Source organism: Mizuhopecten yessoensis, unplaced genomic scaffold (assembly GCF_002113885.1).
Source record: "Mizuhopecten yessoensis strain PY_sf001 unplaced genomic scaffold, ASM211388v2 scaffold10811, whole genome shotgun sequence".
Lineage (NCBI taxonomy): Eukaryota > Metazoa > Mollusca > Bivalvia > Pectinida > Pectinidae > Mizuhopecten > Mizuhopecten yessoensis.
The window spans coordinates 518,737-546,562 of record NW_018408733.1 but is presented as its reverse complement, the minus strand read 5'-3'; the positions used below and the strand labels follow the sequence as shown (position 1 = coordinate 546,562).

Here is a 27,826-nt window from a genome sequence, read left to right as displayed (position 1 = left end):
ATAATTACTGATAAATACAGGTATATTGCATACATATTTATATAACAAATAGAAACTAACAGTAGTATATCATAATTTTTTGCTGAAAAAATGAGTTTGATTGGCACTTCTTGTTAAAACTGATCCAGTTAAGTTTAAATATAAAATTGATAGCACCTTAATAAATTGGGCATTTCACTGGATTGTCTCCCTTTACAGAATCTAAACAACACTTATAAAACAGCTGTAAGATTAAGGCTTTCAGAACAGCTAAAAAATGCTGTTTCAAATTTGGAATATTGCTGTTGTTTTTTTGGAAATTTATTACCAATATAAATATTTATGGTAAGGGAAGAAAATCCTTTTGCCTCACCTATTCTTACATGTTGTAGTTAAATATATATACATTGTATATATATAAAGCTTAAAAACTGTATACAATAGATAAAAGATTGCTTAAATTTTTCAGATCAGGTGGAATAACTATCTACATGCCTGGTAAATCAAAACTTATACATTAACAATACATTTGAAGCAATACATTTACTGTAAAACAAATGACGGAGGGAAAATGTTGAATTGTTTGAACAAAATTTCTTTATGTTTTCCATTATTTATTTTTTTGGCTCAAAATAAACAAATTAATCTTCATGATTTGGTTTTTAAAAAAACGTTTGTTTTTTCTTTATCTTTATGATGCATTACACTTAATTTACATATTAGTTCATGATTAAATCCACTTTTATCAAGACAGGTGTATTCCAAGATGCTGGTATCCTTCCCACAAAAATATATCACAGTCATGAGTTAACTCCCTTTGCTGCTGCAGTTTGTGTTGCATTGCAGCTTTTCATTAGTCATCAAATAACAAAAACATCTGCTCAATGGCAGACTCCAGAATGTGGTAGGCCTGAAAGATAGAGAAAACACATTTGTTTTACCTTTAAGTCTCTTTCTTTCTCTTAATTTTGATAGTTTTGACAGTTTTTCTTTTGAGTCTATGATCAACAAAAGATTTAAAAAGATTCCAGCAAGGCTTTCCTATGGGAAAACTAAAATTCATGAATTTCATTATATAAGTTTGTGAAACTGGCCAGGAACTTAATTTGTTGATTCCTTGTGGAATTGTATCGGGTGTTTGGAACTGCTATCATTACATTCACTCCTGAATATGTGTTAACTCATTCACCCCTGAAGACACATTTGAACTCTTCCAATTCAAAGATTGGAATAGTTTATTATGAAATTTCAGGGGTGAATGAGTTAATGATATGTCGGAGCAGCACCGAGCACATTTGAAGTAAAATGTTCAATACAATGAACGTGTATAAACGTTTTTATGGACAAAAGAAACTTTGGACAATTTTTTCAATTTTTTATTTATCGAGGATAAAATTATTTACCTGGAGGTGGACACGCTCCCTGTAAGTGTCCATTTTAGTTTTGGACACTTTTGATGTAAGGACTGGTATGAAACTGTCCGGTGCTTTCTCACCAGGATCTGGGTTGGATTCTGGGCTGCAGGTCTTGGGCCGCCCTTTACTGGAGGCAGAGGACTTTATTCTCTCATCTTTAGATTGTCCCCCCGGCATCAAACTCGGGGATACTGCCTTCTCGTTCTAAAAATGTTTCATTAAATTGACTTTTACTTCAATAAAAATGAATAACTGTCATTTCTAAACATTTTAAACGAGTTGTTCACAAATGGATGTTGACTCCGCTACACTGTAAGCTTATGTACAAAACGTAGCTGACTAGTTGAATCGAGTCATTTCGGTACATATATAACATCTTAGTGTACATACGCTTACAGCGTAGCGGAAACGACATCAATTTGTGGACGACTCGTACACATTTTACACCTTTGTGTGCATACGCTTCACTGGGCATTTGTCTGATGAAGGTGACAGTGTACATATCGTACTATTCATCGAAACTCTCATAGACACACTTAGTGGTTGTGTTACAAGAATCTTTTCATAAATAATAACTGTCATATTATTACAAAATGGCCTAAAATTACAAAACTTTTGAACTTTAAGAATATTCTCAATTATCAGATTTATTCATATACTATTTTACCTAAAAAGGTCATTAAAATAATAAAATTTCTATATAATCATCTTGGCTTTACTCATTCACCCCTAAAGACACATTTGAACTCTTCCAATTCATAGATTAAATGGAAAAATTCATTATGAAACTTCAGGGTCGAATGAGTTAAAACAATGTGACATTACGTAAATTCTTGATTCTTTACGGCTTGTAGAAATATAAAATCTATTTCCTTTTTTGTTTTATATTTTTTTACACATTTCACACCCTGAGCATGGCATTAACGAAATGTTAATAACTTTTGGTTTGTATGAAAAATAAGAAATTGCCAGTTTTCTTCTGCTGATAAGATAAATTGAGCCGTTTTCCTCAAATAACAACTTTTTTTCTTTCCCTGGTCTTTTTGGTGGATGGATCGAAAATCAAACGTGGCCACATGGACCTTTTATTTAATTGTGTTCATTCCAGTAGCTAATTCAGTGTACAAAACACTTACATCTTTTTTCTTGGGTTTAGTGGCAATACTTTTCTTTGGGGGTGCTTTTTTGGCTGTCAACAGAAGAGAATGAATTAAGAAATTTAAATTTGTATAATTTGATAATTTTTTTTTTTGAAACGCTGGTATTTTTAGGTCACCTGAGCTTTAGCTTTAGAGGTTTGATGCCACCCCAAGGGGCATCAAAACTCATTCCCCACCCCCAGGGGCATCAATCTCACCCCAACCCCAAGGGGCATCAAAACTCATTCCCCACCCCCAGGGGCATCAACCTCACCCCAACCCCCAGGGGCATCAAAACTCATTCCCCACCCCAGGGGCATCAACCTCACCCCAACCCCCAGGGGCATCAAAACTCATCCCCCACCCCCAGCAGCATCAAACCTCACCCCCACACCAAGGGGCATCAAAACTCAACCCCCACCCCCAGCAGCATCAAACCTCACCCCCACCTCAAGGGGCATCAAAACTCATTCCCCAACCCAGGGACATCAACCTCACCCCCGGGGCATCAAAACTAATCCCCAACCCCCAGGGACATCAACCTTACCCAAACCCCCAGGAGCATCAAACCTCACCCCCACCCCAACAGGCATCAAAACTCATCCCCAACCCCCAGGGGCATCAAACCTAACGGATTAAATATTTCTAAACATTTTCTTCAGGTTGGTTAGTATGGATTGTGAACATTTTCTTGCTTCACAACCAATAAGTGTTTATAGGTGACATTACTGTATGTGCTGTCACTTCATTAGACAAATGACCACTGAAGTGTATGCACACAAAGGTGTAAAGAGTGTACGAGTTGTCCACAAATCAATGTCTTTGACTCGATTCAGCTATGACCAAGTCTTAAACAAAGCGTAGCTGTATCGAGTCAATTCGGTACATATGTAGCGGAACTGGACTGGGTTGATCGTCGGCGACCAGGTAGATCAATTGGTAGAGCATCCGTCTGGAGTTTGAAAGGTCCCGGGTTTGAACCCCGGTCTGGCAGTGCATTTTTCCTCTCCTGTTACACATATATAAGAACTAGTGTACATACGCTTACAGCGTAGCCTAATTGACATTGAATTGTGGACAACTCATACACATTTTACACCATTGAGTGCCTACGCTTCACTGGCTATTTGTCTGATGAAGGTGACAGTGTACATATCGTACTAGTCATCGAAATGTCACATAGAAACACTTACTGGTTGTGAAACAAGAACATTTTCATAATCTTACAGATTAAAGCTTCTGCGTGACACATGACACATACCTGCCTTGTCCAGCGCCCCCTCCTCCACTCGTAGAGGCAGTCCCAGCCTTTTGGCCGTTCTGAATGTCATGTCCACAAACTTATCTACCGCACCCTGGAGGGACACCAATCTGTTGGTAAACAAATGTTATTAGAAACAGCACTGATTCTTCTATAGGCAACGTAGGGTAAATACAGATTTTTTCAAACTCAATTTTTTTCTTCTTTTGGAAAAAAAAAGTTTTTTTAACTTACAGCATAAAATCTGGGTACATTCCATGTTTAATTAACTCATTCACTCCTGATTAATTTACACATATTATAATTTCATGATCTAGATATATGTGAAGGAACTAAATTTTCGCTATGTTTTAGCACAGAGACAGGAAACTCGGCATTTGAAGTGTCAAACGGTCAAACAAATAGGCTTTATTATAGCACATTGAGCAACAACAAGTCAGTGTATTATGTTAAACAAATCATCAGCTAAACTGTTAGATGTGTGACACAATCTATTTTAACTCATTCTCCCTTGAAAGACACATTTGAACTCTTCCAATTCAAAGGTTGGAATAGTTCATTATGAAATTTCAGGGGTGAATGAGTTTAAATATCTTGTTTTACTCTTGATGTATATCAATCGTTTCAACCACATATACTCGCCATTTCCCGACAATGTTACGATGTTTAATTATTATCGCGGCTCACATTTATGCTTGTGATATCATTGTGCGGATCATATATTTATGCGATCACGTTTTTGACCCCCAACATGGGGATATATCATCCCCTCGGAGATAAATCATCCCATCGTAGATATATCATCCCCTCGGAGATAAATCATCCCATCGGAGATATATCATCCCCTCGGAGATAAATCATCCCATCGGAGATATATCATCCCCTCGGAGATATCCTGCTATATATATACTATCTCTTTTCAAAGACGACAATGACTTCTAAGAAATTCGGACACATATGACGCTTGTCATATCATTCTGCAGATAATATTTTCGCGATCACATTATTGACCCACAAAATTGTGGAAATAAATTGCTAAACAGTACTATATCTTTTCAAAGACGACCACGTCTTCTAATAAATTTACACTCACCCGATTTTGTATCGTTCCCAGCGTTGGTTGTACACTGGTGTCGGCCACGAGATCAGGAGTGAGGAACACAGGTGGTGGAACGTGGCGAGACACGAGTATTTATGACGGGCTTCCTCCAAACACTTATCTCCATCCTTCTCATTAGTCGGGTCAAGGTTCATCAGCTTGCCCAGGGCCTGGTAAATTAAACACCGTCTAATTAATTAAAATATACAGAAATGATTTCGGATTAATTCTGTGATATATTACAACCTAAATTTTACAAAAGTCTGTCCATACATGAATTGGGAAAATAGTTTTTATTGAATTGTGAAGATTTCCCTGATTATTAAGCACATTAAGCTCAAAAATATTACCATATTTCACAGGTGATAAGCCCAGGGGCCTGTGCATGAAAACATGTCAAAATCAGGGGATGGGCTCATTACCGGGCATGGGCTTATTACCAGTGAAATAAGGTAAGAGCCAATTTTAGTTTTAACATCTCCGTGTCTTCGTTGATCTCTTGGGCCACTGACACTTTGTATATTCACATCATCAGGAGTTAAAATTTCTACACCTGACCTATCTGGAGTTTTATTTATGGTAGGAAATCTTGTGTACAGGCCCTTATATGAAATTTAACTAGAAATCAAAATGTATTGACGACAACTTGTATGATTATGATAAGGTTATATATCATCCTTCATTTTCAAAGAAATCAGATGGAAACATAAGAGTAGAGTTGCTCAATCAATTGTAACAAGAAAGAGAGGAGGGTGCTTCCACCAGCGATGGAACACGCAACCCCCAGGTCTCCAGTCCGCCAATCTACCGGCGATTCCCTCTAGTGCAAAGCTAGAAGGCGACTGTAATCCTATGTTCAATTAAAACCTGCTCCCCTTTTCACTTAAAATGTGTTCGCCCTCGAACACTACAACAACCCAGGTTCTAAGTTCCTGGCACCAAAGAGAGGGCCACAAACACAATTTGTAACAGGAAATAGAATAGAGTTTTCCACTGGGGATCAAACCTGCAAACCCCACCTTCCCAGTCCATCACCCTATTCCGTCTTTGCGTATTGCAGAGTTATCTTCTCTTGGGAGCAGGTATTGATTGTTACGTCATTGGTTTGTGTGAGAAAATTACGTCGTTTTCTCAAAAATTGATGACTTTACTCTCACAAACAAGTGACGTAACAATCAATACCTGCTCCGAAGAGAAGATAACTCTGCAATACACAAAGACGGAATATAGAATGAAATAAAAAGGGAGATTCCATCTAGTGCGAAGCCAGGCAGCGACTAACGATATGTACAATTATAATCTGCCAGAAAAGTTTACACATGGACTGTTCAAGTATATCCCCTTAAGTATTTGTAGTTTATGTAAATATTCTTATTGATTGTGTCCTTACTTACCTGTTTTACTGCCAAGCAGGTACATTCCTGATGTTGGAACTCTCCTGGTATGGAGGTGAGGATAGTGTTATACAGCGCCTCCATTTCCTTAGCTTTACCAGAATGATAGATCATCTAGAATTAAATAATGTAAACCAATTTTAGTTAACTCATTCACCCCTGAAGACGCATTTGAACTCTTCCAATTCAAAGGTTGGAATAGTTCATTATGAAACTTCAGGGGTGAATGAGTTAATGGCACATTGATATAATTTATATGTTTTGTTTTGTTTTCCTGTTTGAAAATTTGGTAGATTCACTTACATACCAGCATATAGTACATGGCTGCATTTAAATATGTGTAAAATGAATCCCATTTACCCAAAGAACCATCATGACCGCAATATTTTTACCTGGCATTTAGCGTTGGATTAAATCCCTGTGAACTATAGCTCTGAATGGAACAACTGCGAAACAGTAGCCCCATGAAATTAAACAACCATACAGTGGTTTATTTTGTATATTATTTGAATTCACACAAGATAAATTGTCACTAAGGGATGACGTAACAAAAGAAAAAATTGTGATATCAAGTTTCCAACCTGAGTTTATCCTAATGTTTTCAAGCAGAAGCACTGGTTGGTCACACAGAGTCATAAGTATAATATAGCCTTTAGCAGAAATTACCCCTGGGAATCGCTGCTGAAAATTATCCTCCTCGGAAATGTATGCTAGTTTTGGAGAGAGAGGAGACATGGGCGTCTTCACACCACGGAAAATGTCCTCAATTATCTTTGTGGCGATGGTAAGTGCATTCCTGTGGTTTAGACATTTCTGAAACAGTAAATCATACACAACATAAGAGAAGTTATTGGGTAATAGCAATAGACCAGACTATTATATGACTGGTGCCTCGGTCAATATTGTACTGATGACCCTGAGGTTCGTAAATCAGGGATAGACCTCACCTCAAGTCCATAATTGTATAATATTTTCCATTAGGAACTCGGGAACCAACAAAATGGAGAGTTTAAATGTTTTAATAAACACTGTATGGTTACATTATGGAAAACACCATTTGGAGTTTCCTTAACGTGGTATATTGTGTATTTATCAGCAGAAGTTCTGTATCAACTGATGAAATTTATAGACAGGTGATGTTTACAGACAGGTAATCACTATAGACAGGTGCTGTTTACAGACAGGTTTTCACTATAGACAGGTGATCTTTATATACATGTTCATGTGGTATTTTGTTGACAGGTGGTCTTACAGGCAGGTAATATATATAGGCAGGTTATTTTGACAGACAAGTGATCTTTGTGGGCGGATTGGTCGAGTGGTTATAACACTCTGGCCTTCCAAGCAAGTCGTCGTACGCATGGAATTTTCAGAGAAAGTATTTAGGGATAGATACAACCCAACAACCCAGGTGGAGTATAAAATGGTCTGGGGTGGATGTTGCGGTATCTATGCTGTGGCATTCAAGTGAGGTGGCACTATAAATGATACCGTTGGAAGTACGGTCCCACTACAAACAGAACACAATACATCTCCAGCACACACGCTGTCATACACACAGGGATATAGTAGCCAGGTGGTAAAGACCTAGTAGTTAGCGCCTGATAAGGCAGCTCCTGCGAATTCCTCAAAATTGTGTTGATTAATGTTTATGCTAATTGTATTCATTGTATTAAATTGTATATCCATGTACTGTAAAGCGCTTTAGAGTGGCTTATATTAGCTAGATAGGGCACTATATCAAATGATGTATATTTATTCTATATACAGGTGGCTTTTATAGTCAGGTGGTCTTATAGACATGTTAACTTGACAAACAGGCTACCTTTATATACGTTTAGCCTTTATAGACAGTTGAACTTTAATAGCAACTGATATTTATAAACAGTTACTCTTTAAAGACAGTGTCCTATATAAACAGCAGATCTTTAAAGACAGGTTATCTTACAGATAGGTGATATTAAGAGAAAAGTGGTCTTTTATTCTTTTTTTTTTTTCATGATACTTTCTCTGTTTACTAGTACACAACAACAAAACAACACATGGCACAATCTAAAGACATCTGTATCCATATGTAATAGTATATTTGAAGCTGTTCAATTGAAATGAATAGGAGAGACAGCACTATGTAAGACCTTATAATGATTTTAAAATTAAATGACCAGGATGTGGTGGAAACATCAACAATTATGAGACAATAGAACAATGCCGAGGTGTAGCCATGACAGGTGCCTGCTGCTGAAAAGTGGTCTTTATAGACAGATGGTCTTTATAGACAGATGGTCTTTATAGACAGGTCATCATTAAAAGTAACTAATATTTATAAACAATTGCTCTTTATATATAGACAGTGTCCTTTATAAACAGCAGAACTTTAGAGACAGGTGATCGTACAGACAGGTGATCTTACAGACAGGTGATCTTACAGACAGGTAATATTTACAGACAGATCTTTACAGACAGGTGATCGTACAGACAGGTGATCTTACAGACAGATATTTACAGACAGGTGATCTTACAGACAGGTGATCTTACAGACAGATATTTACAGACAGGTGATCTTACAGACAGGTAATATTTACAGACAGATATTTACAGACAGATCTTTACAGACAGGTGATATTTACAGACAGATCTTTACAGACAGGTGATCTTACAGACAGGTAATATTTACAGACAGATATTTACAGACAGGTGATCTTACAGACAGATATTTACAGACAGGTGATCTTACAGACAGGTGATCTTACAGACAGATATTTACAGACAGGTGATCTTACAGACAGGTGATATTTACAGACAGATCTTAGACAGGTGATCTTACAGACAGATCTTACAGACAGGTGATCTTACAGACAGATATTTACAGACAGGTGATTTTACAGACAGGTGCTCTTACAGACAGGTGATCTTGCAGACAGATCTTACAGACAGGGGATATTTACAGACAGATCTTACAGACAGGTGATCTTACAGACAGGTGATATTTACAGACAGATCTTTACAGACAGGTGATCTTACAGACAGGTGATATTTACAGACAGATCTTTACAGACAGGTGATCTTACAGACAGGTGATATTTACAGACAGATCTTTACAGACAGGTGATCTTACAGACAGGTGATATTTACAGACAGATCTTTACAGACAGGTGATCTTACAGACAGGTGATATTTACAGACAGATCTTTACAGACAGGTGATCTTACAGACAGGTGATATTTACAGACAGATCTTTACAGACAGGTGATATTTACAGACAGATCTTTACAGACAGATGATCTTACAGACAGGTGATATTTACAGGTGATCTTACAGACAGGTGATATTTACAGACAGATCTTTACAGACAGGTGATATTACAGACAGGTGATATTTACAGACAGATATTTACAGACAGGTGATATTTACAGACAGGTGATATTTACAGACAGATCTTTACAGACAGATCTTTACAGACAGGTGATATTTACAGACAGATCTTTACACACAGGTGATCTTACAGACAGGTGATATTTACTGACAGATCTTTACAGACAGGTGATCTTTCAGACAGGTGATATTTACAGACAGATCTTAGACAGGTGATCTTACAGACAGATATTTACAGACAGGTGATCTTACAGACAGGGGATATTTACAGACAGATCTTTACAGACAGGTGATCTTTCAGACAGGTGATATTTACAGACAGATCTTTACAGACAGGTGATCTTACAGACAGGTGATATTTACAGACAGATCTTTACAGACAGGTGATATTTACAGACAGGTCTTTATTGACAGGCAAGTTTTATAGACATTTTTTTTGGTACTGTATAGACAAGTGTTTCCATGAAAAACCAGAAAACGTCCATTACCTCCACTTTGTCGATTTCCTGGTCAGGTCTGGTGACAGTGATGACACTTTTCAGGTTCAACACAATATCAGCACCACCACACAATAGAGGGCGGGTCATCAGTTTCCAGGATTCGGAGAAAATTCCACTGATACTTCCTTTAAAGAGGATGGGAAGTTTCAGAATCTCCCCGGGAGCCATCACACCTAAAATACAAAATGTATTACCAGGTAGTTTAAGGTTAGATTCTACAGATTAATTTGAGATTTTTTGTATTTATGATTTAAACTTTCTATAAGGAGGCACAGTTGTCTAGTGGTAGGATGCTGCATGGGCTCGTGATCGAAGGGTTGCAGGTTTGAGTCACGGCACTGCACTGTGTTGTATCTGTTCCAGTCTACTCAGCTGTAAATGAGTACGTGGTTGGGCAGTGCTAGAATTGTAGAATGCTAGCTGTGAGTGCCGAAATGGCATCACAGGCTGTACATGTATGCTCTCCAGGGAATTGAGAAAGATATTGGCTGCATGGTTGCAAAGGCCCTATATTACCACGGATAATAATTTGTGAACCGCTTTGAGAGGACCTTCGAACTAGATTGTGATAAAGTGGTATATAAGGGCGGATTGGTCGAGTGGTTAACACTCCAGCCTTCCAAGCAGGCGGCCAGGGTTCGATCCCCGAAGTCGACGTACGCATGGAATATTAGAGACTCCAACAACCCAGGTGGAGAATAAAATGGTCTGGGGTGGGTGTTGCGGTATTTGTGCTGTAGCATTCAAGTGAGGTGGCACTATAAATGATACCGTTGGAAGCACGGTCCCACTACAAACAGAACACAATACGTCTCCAGCACACACACAGGCATACACACATAGGAAGATATTAGCCAGGTGGCAAAGGACTAGTAGTTAGCGCCTGACAAGGCAGCTCCTGCGAATTCCTCAAAATTGTATTGATTAATATATATATGCTTATTGTATTGACTGTATAAAACTGTATATCTATGTACTGTAAAGCGCTTTAGAGCGGCTTATGTTAGCTAGATAGGGCACTATATCAAATGTTGAACATTTAATTATGTATAAGAACATCAAATTATTATTTTGACAAATACACACAAAGGATTGGAGCTACTTTTTTTTTTTTTTTAAATAAATCTGTTTATACCATTACTGTTATACACATTCAATCACTATCACATTCTCAAGGGTTATTTGTTTGATAACTTACGTCGAGTTAACCCTTTCAACACTGTGGACCATAATGGACTCATCCAGATCAATGCATGGTAGAGTCTACTAAAGTTACATAGGGATGAAAGGGTTAAGGATCCCTGTCCCACTGATCTGTGGTTTTTCATAAATACAGTAACCTCCCCTTAATTCCGCTTTGTAGCACAGCTTGTTTGAGACACTCCGTTGACCAAGTACTCTGTCGGTCAGAATGACAGTATAACAATTTTAAGTCCAGGGTTCAAAGCCTTGTTTGTAAAGCCATTCATTTTTTTCACCAAGAACATTATTGTTGATTAATTTTTTGCTTATTTCATCTCCAGTAAGTATGTTTTCATAAAAGTCAAGCAGACACGCTTTTCCTAAATCAAAATCTTTTTATCAAAGTTATGGTCATTCCGAAAAGAAATAAGTTTCAAATGCATAGTTTTATATTATGGCAGTGGTGCAGAGATCCTTAAAAGAGCAAAAAAAAAACACTAAAATAAAGAGTATCACTAAAATAATTACATCTATAGTATATATATATATTATATTCAAAAGTAAATAACTGTCTTACCTCCTTCAGTGAGGAAGTAGAACTTAGTGTTCTGGAAAGATGGCAGATTCTCCAGGCCTTTCTTCTTCTCATTTTTCTGTAACAAAAGGTGAAGTGGTATTCAATATACAATATTTACATTTGCTCTGCATCCTTCCATTGCAATGCATTGAGAAGGCAAATGTTGTTATGAGACTATAACAACATTTGCTAATTTTAACGTCATCAATCTCAATTGTGACCTCATCAATTTCACAAATACTCATTTTTGTCAACACTTAATAAAACTTAGTATAAGTCAATCGCAGCAAGCTCAGGATGAGTTGGGTTTTATTTATTTAGTTGTGTCGACCGGTTTCACTTGAACATATGAGAATTATGAAACAAGTCTAAGAATTTTTCAATTTAGCGAGCCTCTGGTGAGCTAAAACGAAAAACTTGTGACAAGTTTTATAAATTTCATATGAAATGAAAATAATCAAAATATGTGGCATTTATGCGTGTAAACGGCAATTTTCATGCAAACTTGAAATATAAAAACCCGCCATTTTGACTCCAGTGTGTAAGTCTATGACATCATCTTCTTGACCTAGGCATGACGTCACAGTTGAAACAACTGAAACTTACAACTAATCACAGGGCTGAAAGGTCATATTACATGGATTAATACGCAAAAAAAATATGACACGGGTATATATTCACTGGCCAACGCAGTACATTATGTGATAAATCTGTTTATCTGAATATCATAACCTTGTATACAGGTAATTTTCATAGAATGACCTGACTCTTAGTCTTGCACTAGGCTCTATAGTGTCAGTCAGAAATATTTCACTTCACTCACCGTCCATTCGTAGTGTATCACAGTGCTGCCCACATTGTAAATCTCCAGATAACTGAGGATGTTTTTGCCGATTTCGCCCTCGAATAACACGGAAGCAATCCCTGCTGTCTGTTCTTGCTGGTCTCGGTGAGACCCCGCCCACTTAAACACTTGGCTGCCAATCATTACAGCAGGCCCCTCCCACTTGTTGAGGATTGGTTGTTGGACGGCTGGAGAAAGTGTCACACTGAAGAAAAAAACAAGTTCATTTCTTAGAAATATTGAAAGAACTTTTAAAATATGGGCCCTTTTCACTGAAGTACTGTTACGTACCTTAAGGGGCCCTACAGGTTTTATTCAGACTTATTGTTTTTACTTAATTTCATTTTCATTGAGTAATGGCATATAAACAATTAAATCAATGAAAAATGTAAAACATCTTCTTTTTTTTAATGTAAGATTTGAACAACAGATATAGCCAATCACATTTTTGTTGGGTACCTTTTCTTGAAATTTTCTTCCTGTAGCGTTTTGGAGACTGTTTCAATGAGAGTTACTTCCCCTGAGACATTTGGTCCATCCCCACCAGAGAGTGCTGTTGATATTTTCTCTTGGTTCTTACCAGTAATGCTTAACTCCTCCATCAACTGTGTAATTAAACACAGAGCATTTTAGACTTTATTGTCAGATTCTTTATGCACCGAAGGTGTAGACAGGCAGATTGTAAAAAAAAAATATATATCAATCGAAAAAATTATAGATCAATCAGTCCCTCTTGGATCTGTACTGTACAATGTAGTTGAGGATTTAGAGATCTTTTGAAAACGATTTTCTCAGCATATTTGGGCAAAATTTAAAATTTGTTGTCAATACAAATACTTCGTCTTTGCGTATTGCAGAGTTATCTTCTCTTGTGAGCAGGTATTGATTGTTACGTCATTGGTTTGTGAGAGTAACGTCATCAATTTTTGAGAAAACAACGTAATTTTCTCACACAAACCAATGACGCAACAATCAATACCTGCTCACAAAAGAAGATAACTCTGCAAGTACTATAACAATCTGAAGTCCTGGGCCTGTTTTCATGAAACCGTTCTCCGTGCTCAAGCATAGTTTTTGTGCTCAAGCCTAATTTCTTGTTCCGTTAATAAATTAAGTGTGAAATTTTATTTTGTCAATAATTTGGGAAAAAAGGTGAAGAGATTTAAAGCCAAATACTGTTTTTAATGTTTACATTTGCCTTTTTGATCATTTGACATGATTTCAGTGAGTAACGAGAAAGTTGTTTTGAGCACAAAATCCTTGCTTGAGCATGAGAACAGTTTCATGAATACAGGCCCAGGGTTCGAATCCCGGTCTAGCCCCGCTGATTTTCTTTTTACACTCACTGTTGATGATTATATTTTGTTTATTTCATCTTCAGTATCGCATTAGGTGAGGTTTTCTTTTCAGAAACGAGAAAAAAAAATGTGTGAAAAAAAATCAGGGGAAAAAAACTAGCTTCAAATACTTAGTTTTTTTGGATCCTTTAGAAAGGAAAAAAAGTTGAAGGTCAATTTCAAGGTTTTGATTTTCTCTACGAAACTTATCAACTAATGGCATTGAAATAATAATGATCTCTGTTTCTTAGACATTATAGATCTGTAAAACATTTGAATTTCAATTGAATATCCTTACATATAGACCAAAAGATAAACATAGATCTCTTGAGATACTGTACCTAATCTATCCAGCAATAAGCCCATGTCTGGTAATAAGCCCACCCATGTCTAATACAGTTCATTTGAAATGCTAAAAATTGCTATTTCATTATCAAGCAATAAGTGAAACCTTGCAAATACAGTTCAGTGAAAATGTTAAATGCTATTTCATTGTCCGGCAATAAGCCCACCCCTTACTTTGGTGTTTGTCCCTGGGCTTTTTTCAAGATACAGTAATGGTATTTTCCTGCGGTTCGCAGTAAAAGCAGGAAATATATGTCTGTTCGTATTCGCTAGGAGCTGTAATCTGATTGGCTGGGTGTAACGAGGTGCTGTTGCACGTGCAGGTGACGGTATAGGGTGGTGGAGTGTGAAAGCGGGTCATTCTAGCCTGTTGAACCTGACCCAGACGGTTGGGTTTCTTTCGTTAATATTTTTCAGTAAATATTATAAATAGTATAAATATTTTAATACTTGTAGTGTATAGGATGAGTACAGATACACGGATAGTTTGTTTCGAGAACTAGACTGCTTACTGTAGCGATAAATAATTTAATTACATTTTGTGGCTTTTGTCCATAAATCAAAGTTAAACGATTGCAGATATTTTAGAGAATAAGCTATCAGGATTTATATAGTCATAGGCGTCCACGGTTTTCCAGAGTTTTTGGACTCATGTAGTTTTCTCTCTGGTTTTTAGCCCAGGATGCATTTCAACCTACAAGGTGCATTTGCAAGGTTTAGTTGATAGGATTGTGCAAAGCGAAAGATATGCATGCATGGGATTTCAATGTGTATTAATTTGATGTGATCATGATTAAACGCTGCTCCAGTGCTTCTGTGTGACAGGCAATCGCAGGTATGGTGTTGTTGGTTTATTGTAAGGTAGAGCACAGTAAGGTTAATTAAGTGACAGTGTAGAACAGACTTAATATGACTTACGGGATGATGTGGGTTGAGAATGCGTATGACATCAGAGACGGCCGACTCCTGCTCTTCCAGACAGTGGGTGTAATAGGCTGGGTAGCTCCTTATGATCCCACCTTCAAAATCAAAAGCTTAAATACTTTAGATCAAATAATCACGTTAAGTCGTCTCACACAGCCTTGTACATATAGTACCCCTACACTTGCTTATAGCAACCACTGTCTCTGCCCTTAATTTGGGTCCTGGGCCCACTTGTATGAAATATCTCAAAGTTAAGGAAAGTCTCAAGCAATGTATTGTCTATGGGAAATCTTAGACTTGAGGAAATCTCAAGAGTTGAGATGTCTTATACAAGTGCAGATACAATGTAACCTAATAAACTTATACAGTACCTTAAGCTAAAGACACTTCCTCTGTAATAAAAGGAAAGTCAATTTGTTCTGCTTAAGGTTTTATAAATTTATATTTACATTTCTACTGAAATTGGACTCAATATACCTATTAAACGTTTTAAAGGTTAATGTTCAACGAACTTCTTAGTTGGCGCAGGAAGTAGTTCTATTAATAGATTGGATTTTTATTTGTCAGAAGTTTTTAATGGAATTAAAGAAAACTATTTACATCTTAATTTGTGTTTTCGTTGTAATCAATGCAAACAAGTTATCCATCTAACCAGGACAACGTCTCACAATGAGTGATGACATCATAAGGTTCGGCACCTTCTGTGCTGTTAGACTTGCACAAGACCGATATTTTAAAAATTATCCAAAAAATATCAACATCGCACTGAATGTATAAATATAAGGATATTATCCTGTTCTGTTGAGGTTTATGGGGTATAAATCACAATGGGTCTTGAGACAAAATCAATTTGAACTTCTTCGCAGTTTCATATAATTTGTATCAAGACCCAATGATGTTTATATACCCCAAAAACCTTAACACAAAAAAAAAAAATTAACAAAACAGGATTCAATCCTTAAATGAACATAACTAATTAAAATTGATCAATGGTTTTATATAAAGTCGACTGATCATCGGATCAATTCTAATATTGAAATTGATTTCCATTACTAGACCTCAAGTATTAACAGATTTTGGAAAATTCATTTTTCGAGTGTCTAGTGATTGATATCAGTACCTTTTTCCTGCTTGACATTGTTTGGGACATCGACGAATTGCTCAGACGCCATGAACTTTCCCTCTTCTGATTGGTTCAAGGTCGCACTACAATATCAGAAACGTAAAGTTTTCATACCTGACTGACGCCAATGACGTGACTGATTATTATTGTTTATTTTTTTATGTTAGTACGTATATATATCATCAATTTTTTTTTCTATTTTTTTATCAAATACAAAATTTTAACTTTTATACATCCATCCATATCTTTGTCAGCTTTAGCCATATATAATTTAATTGTGCCTAATCCTCCAATGCTAGACTGTTTCAGGTTACAATTCAATGTATAACCTGAAAACCAGACAACACAAAAAGTGATGACGTCATATACCACAATGTTGCAATTTTTGGCGCGGTATCTGTAATTCAAACTTCTGATTGGTTCCAGTAACTTTGAGATGAACTTACTGCAAAATGTTGTGTTTCGTGCAAAAATGTTTGGTCTTGTCAGAATTAAATAAATAATCATTGTCTATGATTATGAACTAAAAATAAAGTGGTGTCTGTCTTTTTAAATTAGATTATAAGAGATAACCATGATATATGATTTCTGCGGTTATACAGTATATACTGAAAATCTGTACAGATTACCTCCCCCTCTACATCTTCTAAGCCGGTATGATTTGTTTAATAAGGGTGTGGATTTATCATATAGCAGATTTATGCAAAGGGCACACATTCTTTTCAGTATACACTGTATAACCCCAAAACTAATCATGGTGATTCCTTAAATAATGCTAATTTGATGACACAAGAAAGTGATAAGATTATTTTTGTTTACTGGTTGTTCAGGCTTACTTAACATCAGGCCCATATGACCTGTATTGCTTGTCTGAAAACTTGAATAGGAGCTTAAACAAAAAGGTGGGTTCAGGTAATTTATATGATAGACCATATTCCCACCAACCTTAACAGCCGAATACCATTACCAGTGGGATTTCTTTTTATGTTAATTTGGGATGGGACCTTCTTGTCTCATTTTTGGAAGAAAATATACAAACTTGGAAGGGAATTTTCAGAAATAAACTGCAAATTTTGGGAATTACAACAGGTAGGCATAAATATAAAATAGCTCCAACTGGGAATGGTGCCCATTATTGGAAAATAATCACTCGTTATTCTATACCCCATGGTTGATTAGAAGAAGTTGTGTGTAAAATTTGAACACAATTTAACTCATATGACTTTGAAAGAGAATAATTTATTGATTTAAAAAAGCTACTGGCTACTTTTGTATCCAACAACGATTGCAAAAAATAAAAAAGTTGTCCAGAAATTGACCATGATTTTATTTATATACATCAGATTCTGGTCTAAATGAAGACTTACTGGATTCTTGTCAGGTCATCTCCCCTTAAGCTGGGCACTCTCTGTCGCCAAAACCTGCTGGCTTTTCTGTCTTCTCCTTAAATTTGAAATATTTCACAAACATATTTAGAATATATATGAACAAGAGAACCGCAGGGCGAAACAATATCCGCCCGTCGAATGCCATATAGTGTTATATACTTTCTTACATTGAAATAAGATCTGCATCATTCTCATAGTGGTTAGCTGACATGCTATAAAGAAAATCTCTGGACAAAATATCAAATACTAAAATGAACAAAGGGCAATAACTTTTGCAAAAATTGTCAATTCAAAATTCCTTTCAAGCAAACACAACAACATATCATGATTATTTAGCCTACTAAGTTTCAAAAAAATCCGTCAAAAAATGTAGGAGGAGATCTCCGGACAAAAAATCAAATACTGAAATGAACAAAGGGCAATAAGTTTTGGAAAAATTGTTGCATCATAATTCTTTTAAGGGAGACACAACTTCATATCATGATTATAATGTTTACCAAGTTTCAAAGAGTTGGGTCGAAAAATGAAGGAAGAGATTGCCGGACAAACAAAAGTTTACACCGGACAGACGGACGACGCCATACTATAATTAACTCCCGTCAAATTTGACAGGCGTACAAAAAGCAATAAGATAAAGACGACCACGACTATACAGCATTATAGGTGAAAGATACATAGAGGAATATTGATAATGATTTAAGAGTCAACAGAGCAAGTTTGTTCTGAAGAATAAGCTATGGTTGTGTATGTTTCAGAATAAATAGAATAATATCAAAATAATTAAGTTTCAAGAGTAAGTCATGATATACAAAAAAGAAAAATCACGGTAACCTGTTTTCTCTAGCTGCCATTTAAAAGTTTAAAAAAAATAAGAATGACACAATATGTTAGTTATAATCTTGATATTAAACTCTATAACCCCATTGATCATACATTTTACTATTTTAAGCAGTATAAATAATTGACAGTTTGTAGCTCTTTAAATGAAAAATATTACCACAGCAAAAATAAAACCCAATTTACAGATCATATATATCACTTTCAGGGAAAAAGAAACATCTATTAAATATATAAATCAAAATTAATTGTATGTTTGTCTCATATTTGATTAATAATTGAACAGAGTGACTTCCCCTTCATCAGAGTTATCTTACCATGACTTGAGTACATTGTTTCCATGGCTGCGTGTACATGGTGTCTGTCTAAGATCGGTCTGGGGTAGAAATCTGGCGTGTTCATCAGCAGGTTCTCCACAGGGCGGGACACGCTACCTGCAGACAATCAAGTGTGGAAGATTTTAATTGTAAATGTATATATATGCCCACTTGTATAAAACATCTCAACTCTTGAGATTTCCTCAAGTCTAAGATTTCCCATAGACAATACGTTGCTTGAGATTTTCCTTAACTTTGAGATGTTTTATATACCAAGTGGGCCATGATTATGCAATTACGTTCGCCGTCTTACTTCGCACTAGAGAAAATTTGCCTTTGGCTCAGTGGTAGAGCGTCAGAGTAGGAAGTCTGGGATTACAAGTTTGATTCCTGGTGGAAGCACAACACTCTCTTTCCTGTAACAAATGGTGTCCGCTGCTTCTCTGTGGTGACAGGGAGTTAGAACCCCATTGTTGAAGTGTTTGAGGGCGAACACATTTTAAAAGGGAAGTCTTGGACTAATTTTGTACATGTGCATTACCAATTTCTTTCCTGTTTCCACAACCAAAGGGGTCATTTTAGAATATAAAACTGTTGTAATACAGAAAATTAATTTCAACTTCGTTGGGGGGCCATATCAAAAATGATTTTGCAACAAGGAATATGCATGGAATATAAGAAACTTTCACAAAACTAAGGTATGAAACAAATTTTCGGAAAACTGAATAAATAAAATATATTATTTTCCTGACAATGAAAGGATGAATCTGAAGACCAATTATCTATCAGAAAAACTACAGAAAAAAGCATTGACCTAGGAGAAATAAGGTCTGACCATTGAATACTGTCTAAAAATCAAGATTAAGTGATATAATGATATATTTTCAAGGTGAAAGATATCATTTTTATCAAGCTTACAGAATCCTCATAATATATATTTCATATTGCTAAAAAAAAAGTCACAGGAAGAAGAAATGCATACACAAGACTAGGAACTCTAGACAGATGCTCTACCCCAGTCAGCTAACTCATACCTGTTGATCTACCCAGTCCAGTTCCTTTTGAGTCTCTCCTTTACTTATAGTCCTTGCCCCAAAATACAATATTGTTTACAGCCAAGGTTACCCCTTACGTTTGCCTGGCATACACGTGCACCCAGTACTTGAAACAAGGGTTGGTCACAGGCACCACCTCAACAGGAGAGGAAAACTGCGCGGCCAAGCCAGGATTCGAACCCGGGACCTATAAACTCTATACATGTATGTATATGCTCTAAGGCAAAAATTATGTAACGTAGTCGGATTTTAGTGGAGGGTCTTGGCGTAATAACAACCGACACAGGATTCTCTCTTCATAGATGTGTTTAATGATGGACACGAGAATATAGACAAAAGTCCTTGGCATGTGGTGCCCAGGACGTGAATAAATAAATAAAGATTAGATCTACATCTTGGTGAAAAATACAACCTCTCTGATAGATGGTCAAAGAAGAATTACCAAACGGCAGCAAAAGTACAAAAGAGAGAAAAGGAAAACGCAACGCACATGTCCTGTACTTTCCGTCAGTGGTCAAACCTGTTTTATACCTACATACGTCACACGAACACTCTCCAGACACTCACAAACCGCACATACAAAACACACAGTGTGTAAGATACGCACAACGCAACAATCACACAACGAGCACCGTACGCATATCAGACCAACAGACACACACAAACACGACGTGGGATACGAACAACACAGACATAACACAACGAGCGATAACAAATATAAATCCTGAAAACAATCCAAATTAACAGGGTGCCACAATTAAATGCATGTATTTCAGGTATCCCGACCTACCCTAGACTTTACAGCCGAACCTAGATACTTTATCACCTACTTGTATCTAAGATTAATTTATTAGCCTGTAAGGCAAAGTTCACAGCCATTCATTAAAATGAACTTTCTTCCTATTCTGGGAGTCTGACCTTATTCTTGACAAATTAATAGCCATTGTAATGTGTGGAAAAGCATTTTAAAATCTGAAATAAAGCATAATTAACATAATTCAGGAAAATAAAAAGTTAGCATTAGAAACAAATTATTTGCCTACCGACCTACCTTATTTTGCTCGGGCATGTTACATGAAACAATATTTTTTTTGGCTTAACCAACCAAGCTACCTGGTTGTCGGCAATCAACCCAGTCCAGTTCTGCTATAAATGTATTAAAATTCAATAATAATAATAGTTACTCACTTGATAGGTGGTTCCGTAGATGGTTCCAGTCCTTCAAGTGAAATTTCCATGTTTTCAATGGACTACAGTAATCCTCCACCTGGGGCGTCTTCTTCTTCTTCGTAGAACGCTGACTGGTGAACAAGTGCTGAAAAAACACAGGGGAGGTAACTTTAAAATAGACGTAAGGGGAGGTAACTGGTACCTGTCCGAATTTTCGGCAAGTATCGATCTGAGGCCTGGGATTTTGGGACCCATTCTTACAGTCCATGATCATTGATCTCCTTCTTTTTCTATTTAAAATATGTTGGTTTAATATCAATTCCTACATAAATGACAATGAATACACATGTAGATATAAAGTGGTTAACATTTAGTTTGAAGAATTAAAATGATTAAATTGACTAAATTAGCTGAAGCATTAAACCTAATGATTCTCAATGAGATTTCTCATAGAAATCACACTTACCTGAAACTCTCCTCTCTGCAGGGCCATCTTTTTGAAATCTTGCAGTCCTCCCAGGATACTGTGGGGGATGAACTTGCCTTTGTCATTGAATCTCGGACCAGCATAATCTGTGTACAAAGTTTATTGTGGATCATCGTCAATCAAGGTTTATAAGATGTATTTTTCAGTACAAACTTAATTTTAAATGAAAAAAAAAGAAAAATGTAGGTTTTTGAAAATTTTTTTCAGGACAAAATTTATTTAAAATGAAGAAAAAAAATGTGTTTGATTAAACAGTGTTTAGGTGGAGTAATTTTTGAGTTTCTTTTAATCTTGATGGCGTACTTATATCTTTACTGTACTGTATTTCTGCAGAGGATGGAGCGGGTTTGAGAACCATAACTGTTTTCCTGGAAAAATAAAAAAATAAAATAAAAATCTTTGTAATCATCCAAATCAGCATGACATACACAATACACATAGTTCTCATTAAAAGCTGGTTGTTGGCAAAAGATTAGCTTGCTTATATTCATCAACTTTGAACCACTTAATTAGCTATTGTTTCAGAATATTCAACATTACTACATGTGAACAATGAAGACCAGCCTGGGCCCGTATCCATGAAGCTGTTCTTATGCTAAAGCATGGATTTTATGCTCAAGCCAAATTTTTTGTTCCAGTTATAGATTAATAAATAAATATTATTTTGTCAATGATTTGGAAACAAAATTGAATAGACTTAATTAAAGCCCAAAACTGTTTCCAATGTTTACATTTGACTTTTGGATCATTTGAAAAGATTTCTAGCAAGTTACAAGCAAGTTAGTTTGAGCACAGATTCCATGCTTGAGTATGAAAGCTGTTTCATGGATACGGGCCCAGGGCCTGTATTCATGCAACCCTTCTTATGCTCAACCTCAGATTCTTTGCTCAAGCCATTTTTCTTCTTCTGGTGATAAATTAAGAACAAAAGTCATTTTGTTAAACTTAATTTGGAAACAAAAGTTGCTACAACAGATAACCTATTCGTTGTCCATCGACTGATTAAATTAACCTTACAACTATGTAATGCAACACTTCTGTCTACTTTTGTCAAAATAAATAAATAAATAAAAATCTCAACTATAACTTTAAAATTGTATTGGGATTCAAGATGATAGAATGAATAAATGAAATACAATAAACATTTCAATTCTACTCTTTTATTTGATTCAATTTCATTTCTTAAAAATCAACTTTGGAAAATTTGTATTAGGCCCCAGACAAAAAAACCTGTAGGTATAGGTAACAAATTTTATTTTAAGAAATAATTTAAAAGGGTTTGTATAAGAGACAGTGCTTCTTTGAAAATTGCCTTGAAAAGTTCAGGGATGGCATCAGAAAGTAGCTAGGGTTACTGGAAACACCAAATATTTTTTGTTCCACCTTATAACTTTTTAAGTTTATCAAACTCAGGTGAACAACTGCATGGTGTATGGAGGTGATCAACTTACTCGGGAGTTTCTGGGTTCAATTTACGAACTACGATAGTCTTCTCTTCAGTGTCGTCATTTAACCATTCACCTTTCCTCTGTCTTTCCATGAGCATTTCTGCTCTTAACTGAAGATATTTTTTAAAAAAAAGAGGAAAGCATTTAGAATATATGTTCTTGTTAATCATCATATAATGTTATTTTTCTTTTTCAACAGAAATCATGTAGATCTGATTTCAACTCATTAACTTATTAACCCTTTCACCCCTAAGTAACTTCAGTAGACTCTCCGATGTATTGATATGGACGATTCCATTATGGTCTACAGTGGTGAATGGGTTAAGGGTGTATATATAATTCCACAATATACACCTGTCCATGAGCATTTCTGCTCTTAACTAAAGAAATTTAAATAAAAAAGGAAAACATTCAGAAATATGTTCTTGTTAATCATCTCTAAATAATATTTTTCTTTTTCAACAAAAATTATGTAGATCTGATTTCAACTCAAGGGTGTACATGTATAATTCCACATAGCGATAAATAATTTTAAATGTCCATGTGACGGTAAAAATATAAATAAAAGCAAGACATGAAGACTAGCATAATCGGCTAGCAATTTCGCCTATCAAGATGGGCGAAAGCGCTAGCTAATTCCACATATATATACCTGTCCCCCCCCTCTCTCTCTCTCTCTCCCCACTTTGGCAAATATCTTTAAGGAAAATTTTGGCTGGATTCTCTTAACTCTTAACTCAGGGGTGTACAACATTTTCAAAATTTAATACTACGAAAATATATAAATTGGGCCAGCATTTGTCAAATCCTGCCTCAGTCTTTTCCGTCTTTGCGCATTACAGAGTTATCTTCTCTTGTGAGCAGGTATTGATTGTTACGTCATTGGTTTGTGTGAGAAAATTACGTCGTTTTCTCAAAAAAATGATGATGTTACTCCCACAAACAAATGACGTACCAATCAATACCTGCTCACAAGAGCAGATAACTCTGCAATATGCGAAGATGGAATAGTACCCTAAGCATAAAAATGAGCACTCCTTTGATTAAAAAAATGAAAATTAATGCATTCCACAATTGTTAATCATCTCAAAATAATCTGATCTTCTTTCTCACCATTTGATATAAATTCCAAATTGGTTATTAATCAGTTGCTTAATGATTTTTATCATAAGTTAAAAAGTTAATTGATTTCAACCATTTTATTACAGTGACCTACCATTAGAAAATCAATAGGTTGAATGACTGTCTTCTTTAATTCTTCGTCCCATATCTTCGGTTTGGGCTCCTTCCTTTTCTTCTCTACAGTTTTGAAAAGGAATATTTATACAAAAATAACAATCACATATAAGCTAAATCTCTGTTCCTGCGTCAGAAAAACACATTAAAATTCCATTCTTTTCCTCTCGGCTATTTTGAAAAGGAGTGTTTATACAAAAATAACAATCACATATAACGTAAATCTCTGTCCCTACACCAGAAAAACACATTGAAATACAGGGTACCAGCAGTACTACAAGATAGTTACATTGTATGTCATTTATTGTATTATGAAATAGCGAGTCATTTCAATTATGGCATTATTACAACATAAGCTACTATATCATTATTTAAGGATTAACTTGAATACACTTTTCATGTTATGGAGCTATAACACATAAAAACGGAGTGTACTCTAAATAAACTGTGAAGCAGTTTATGATGAGAGTACACTCCCGTTTTTTGTGTTATAATAGCTCCATAACATAAAAAATATATCCAAGTCAATTAATTTAATCTAATGTACACAATCCCTGTGGAAATCCACTTTTATTGATGGACTCTTTTCTTAGAAATTATTATGCTGCTGTATCAGCCAATCAAAAGCGATGATACAAACGGCGACGTAATTTTTTTACGTTATGGGCTGATAACATCAATTTTTAAGCCAATGAAAATGCTTGTTACAAGCCAGATTAAATTATCATGAGATAGCTACAAGATGTATGTTGGTATTGTATTATGAGACTGCAGAAAGTTGTTATTTATAACGACATTATTATTTTTTTTCTGTGTCCTGTACCTGGAAATTTAAGGTTCAAGGAACTTGGGGCTAAGTTATTACTGGAATATATGCAGGTATAATTTAGAAAAGAGATTCTTTATCAAAATCTAAATGGTACGTGCTTTGAAATTTTGTGTATCTGTTTAACAGCATGATGGACAAACAACTGAAAAAGAGAAAGTAGCCACAGCAAAGGACCTTTGAGTTCACTTTGACAACACCCTAAAATTCTCAACCCTAGTCAATGCAGCAGCAGGGGTTCACACTAACACCTGTCCGTTAGTCCTGGACGAGTAGATTTCAGCAAGGACTAGTGAATCACCTAACTTAACTGGTCCTTTGGACTTGTGAAAAATATGATTATAAAATAAGAATATTCCTTTTCAAAAGTTAGAAAACTGCTTAAAATAAGATAAATTGCATGATAATTGTCAACATTTTCCCAAAACCGTTACCATTTTTTTTATGTCAGTTGTTATTTTAAGTCTCCTACAGTCAATTCCTTTTGATTCCTTAAGGACTAATTACATTGATGAAGGACTAGTAACTGAGTAACTGTCGAAAGCTAAACAAATGTTTGGAACTTTCATTTTCATGGACATAGCTCTTTTTACAACCCTGTACAAGTCCCTAATCCGTCCACATCTGGAATATGCTACGCAAGTGTGCATGGTCATCGTCTCTAAACAAGGCCAAAATAGCCATCGAAAATGTCCAACGACTAAAAGAGTACTATAAATACAGAATATGCCCTACCATGAACGCCTGAGAACATTAATTACCATCTCTGGTATACAGGAGTGAGAGGGCAGTATCACTCAGAGGTCACTCTAAAAAAAATATTCAAGAAACTTAGGCTTTCATGCTAAACACTAGTAAGAATATCTTTAGTTTACCAAGTGATCAAGGTCTGGAACAATCTACCTGAGAAAACTGTGTCATCAAAAAAATACTTAATGAGTTTAAGTCTACACACTGTGGATGATTCACCCTAGAAAGTTCTGCCCTTCCTTTTATCATTAATGAATCACATGGGAATCTACACACAGGGGCTTGTATAGCTTTATATTAAATGTTATATGATAAAATTAGCTTGAAATACCTATATATATAAAGGTATTTCAAGCTAACTTTATCATATAAGTCTTTATCATATGTTTACTAATAATAACACCCTTTTTGTATGTGTAATAAGTCTAAAATTTCCACAAGTTGATATCAGCCCGGGTGATATCATAACCCCTTGGAGTGATATCACACCCCCTTGAATGTGATATCACACCCCTTAGAAAAGTGATATCACATCCCCTCCCAAATTTCCAGATCTTGCCGCTTCCGCCTAATGCTGTCTACTTTTAATGTAAACAAATGAATCGTTGGGATGGAATGACTGCGGTTTCATGGAAAATAATTCAAGGATTGATTTACAAAGCCCCACCCAAATTTCAATAACCATATCATTTTGTAGGAATTTAGGAATTTCTAAATGTGGACTTTTTTATGTATAATTGTTACTGTTTTGTTTATATACATCATTGTTTTTGTAACCATTTTTATGAATATAAATAAATATTTTTTTTGTGTATGTTTTGTTTATTTTAAAGGAAAAAAACATATGATAAAAAGTTTATGATATGACCATTTTGATATCACATCCCCAATCAGCCCTCGAATCCTAATATCAGCCCTCTGCCTGATATCAGGACTCTCTGGCTGATATGGGGTGTGATATCAAAATGGTCATATAATAATCTCTAAATACAAGCCCCAGTGCATTAACTTGTTACATGAGTAAATGGTGAAAATACATGATTTTTAAAGAAATGCTCAGGGTGAGTGGGAGGGAGGGGGGTTTCTTGAAGCCAAAAAAACCCTCTGGATCCGCTACTGCCTATCAACGTTCAATAACAACAAACAGTGCATATAATGTATGTTAGCAAAAATTTACTTTACCTGCATTCGGGACTGAGCCTGTCGTCTGAGCAGTACTCGAGACCTTCTTTGTAATCTTAGCAGACGCCTGAGGCATCAGACTCTTCTTGTTCTTGAAAGCACCCTTCCCAGCCTTGGTATTTTTGTTCCCAATGCTAGTTTTACTTTCCATTATTAGAAATCAGTGTTTTCTCCGTCTTAAATTCAATCTTAATTCAGGAGCGTCCTGAACTAGGATGCTGTGTCCAATAAAAACACAAAACAATGGACAATTGTCAGCACGTATGGTACACAGAAACGTATGATGTCACAATGAAGCACACATTTATTTATTTTTTTCCTGTTTTTAAATTGATGTTAGCTTTCATGAGTAGAGTAAAAATTCGACTCATACTAGAGCTTAAAAGGTTTCTGGATCTACGAAAACAGAAATATCGGGAAACAGCATCACTGTTCCCATCCTACCTTGGTTGCTATGGAGGTTTCCAGACAGCCATGGTTCCTTTCGTCGAACTTTTATCCAGAACACATGTTAGTATTGAATATTCACTAAAATAATAAATTGGACGTTTAAAATATTGTTCAAAGTTCCATGAGAAAAGTAACAAACAAGCAATAAAAATGTTTTTTCAAAAACCCCGCTATACAACTAGTTTTCTT

The 27,826-nt window shown here is 35.8% G+C and overlaps 1 protein-coding gene across 1 annotated transcript; it reads right to left on the bottom strand.

Annotated features, from left to right (window-relative positions):
• Nucleotides 1-24: 24 nt before the first annotated feature.
• On the bottom strand, nucleotides 25-27,820 carry LOC110462592 (MYCBP-associated protein-like). Its single transcript, XM_021516603.1, has 22 exons — nucleotides 27,632-27,820; nucleotides 27,188-27,405; nucleotides 24,410-24,492; nucleotides 23,197-23,303; nucleotides 22,049-22,113; nucleotides 21,725-21,831; nucleotides 21,277-21,403; nucleotides 19,034-19,150; nucleotides 17,859-17,934; nucleotides 16,489-16,574; nucleotides 15,363-15,463; nucleotides 13,222-13,367; nucleotides 12,742-12,967; nucleotides 11,919-11,994; nucleotides 10,148-10,332; nucleotides 6,954-7,100; nucleotides 6,288-6,401; nucleotides 4,888-5,063; nucleotides 3,795-3,904; nucleotides 2,531-2,583; nucleotides 1,383-1,598; nucleotides 25-889 (listed from the first exon to the last, which is right to left on the bottom strand). The coding sequence occupies exons 2-22, from the start codon at nucleotides 27,336-27,338 to the stop codon at nucleotides 833-835; spliced, it is 2,526 nt and encodes an 841-aa protein (XP_021372278.1). The 5' UTR covers nucleotides 27,339-27,405; nucleotides 27,632-27,820; the 3' UTR covers nucleotides 25-832.
• Nucleotides 27,821-27,826: the final 6 nt, after the last annotated feature.

Coding starts and splice junctions, on each gene's coding strand:
- LOC110462592 (XM_021516603.1), bottom strand. CDS start 27,338: ATGGAAAGTAAAACTAGCATTGGGAACAAAAATACCAAGGCTGGGAAG. Junction 19,151..21,276: donor TCTACGGAACCACCTATCAA/GTGAGTAACTAT, acceptor GATTGTCTGCAG/GTAGCGTGTCCCGCCCTGTG. Junction 12,968..13,221: donor GAAGAAAATTTCAAGAAAAG/GTACCCAACAAA, acceptor TTTTTTCTTCAG/TGTGACACTTTCTCCAGCCG.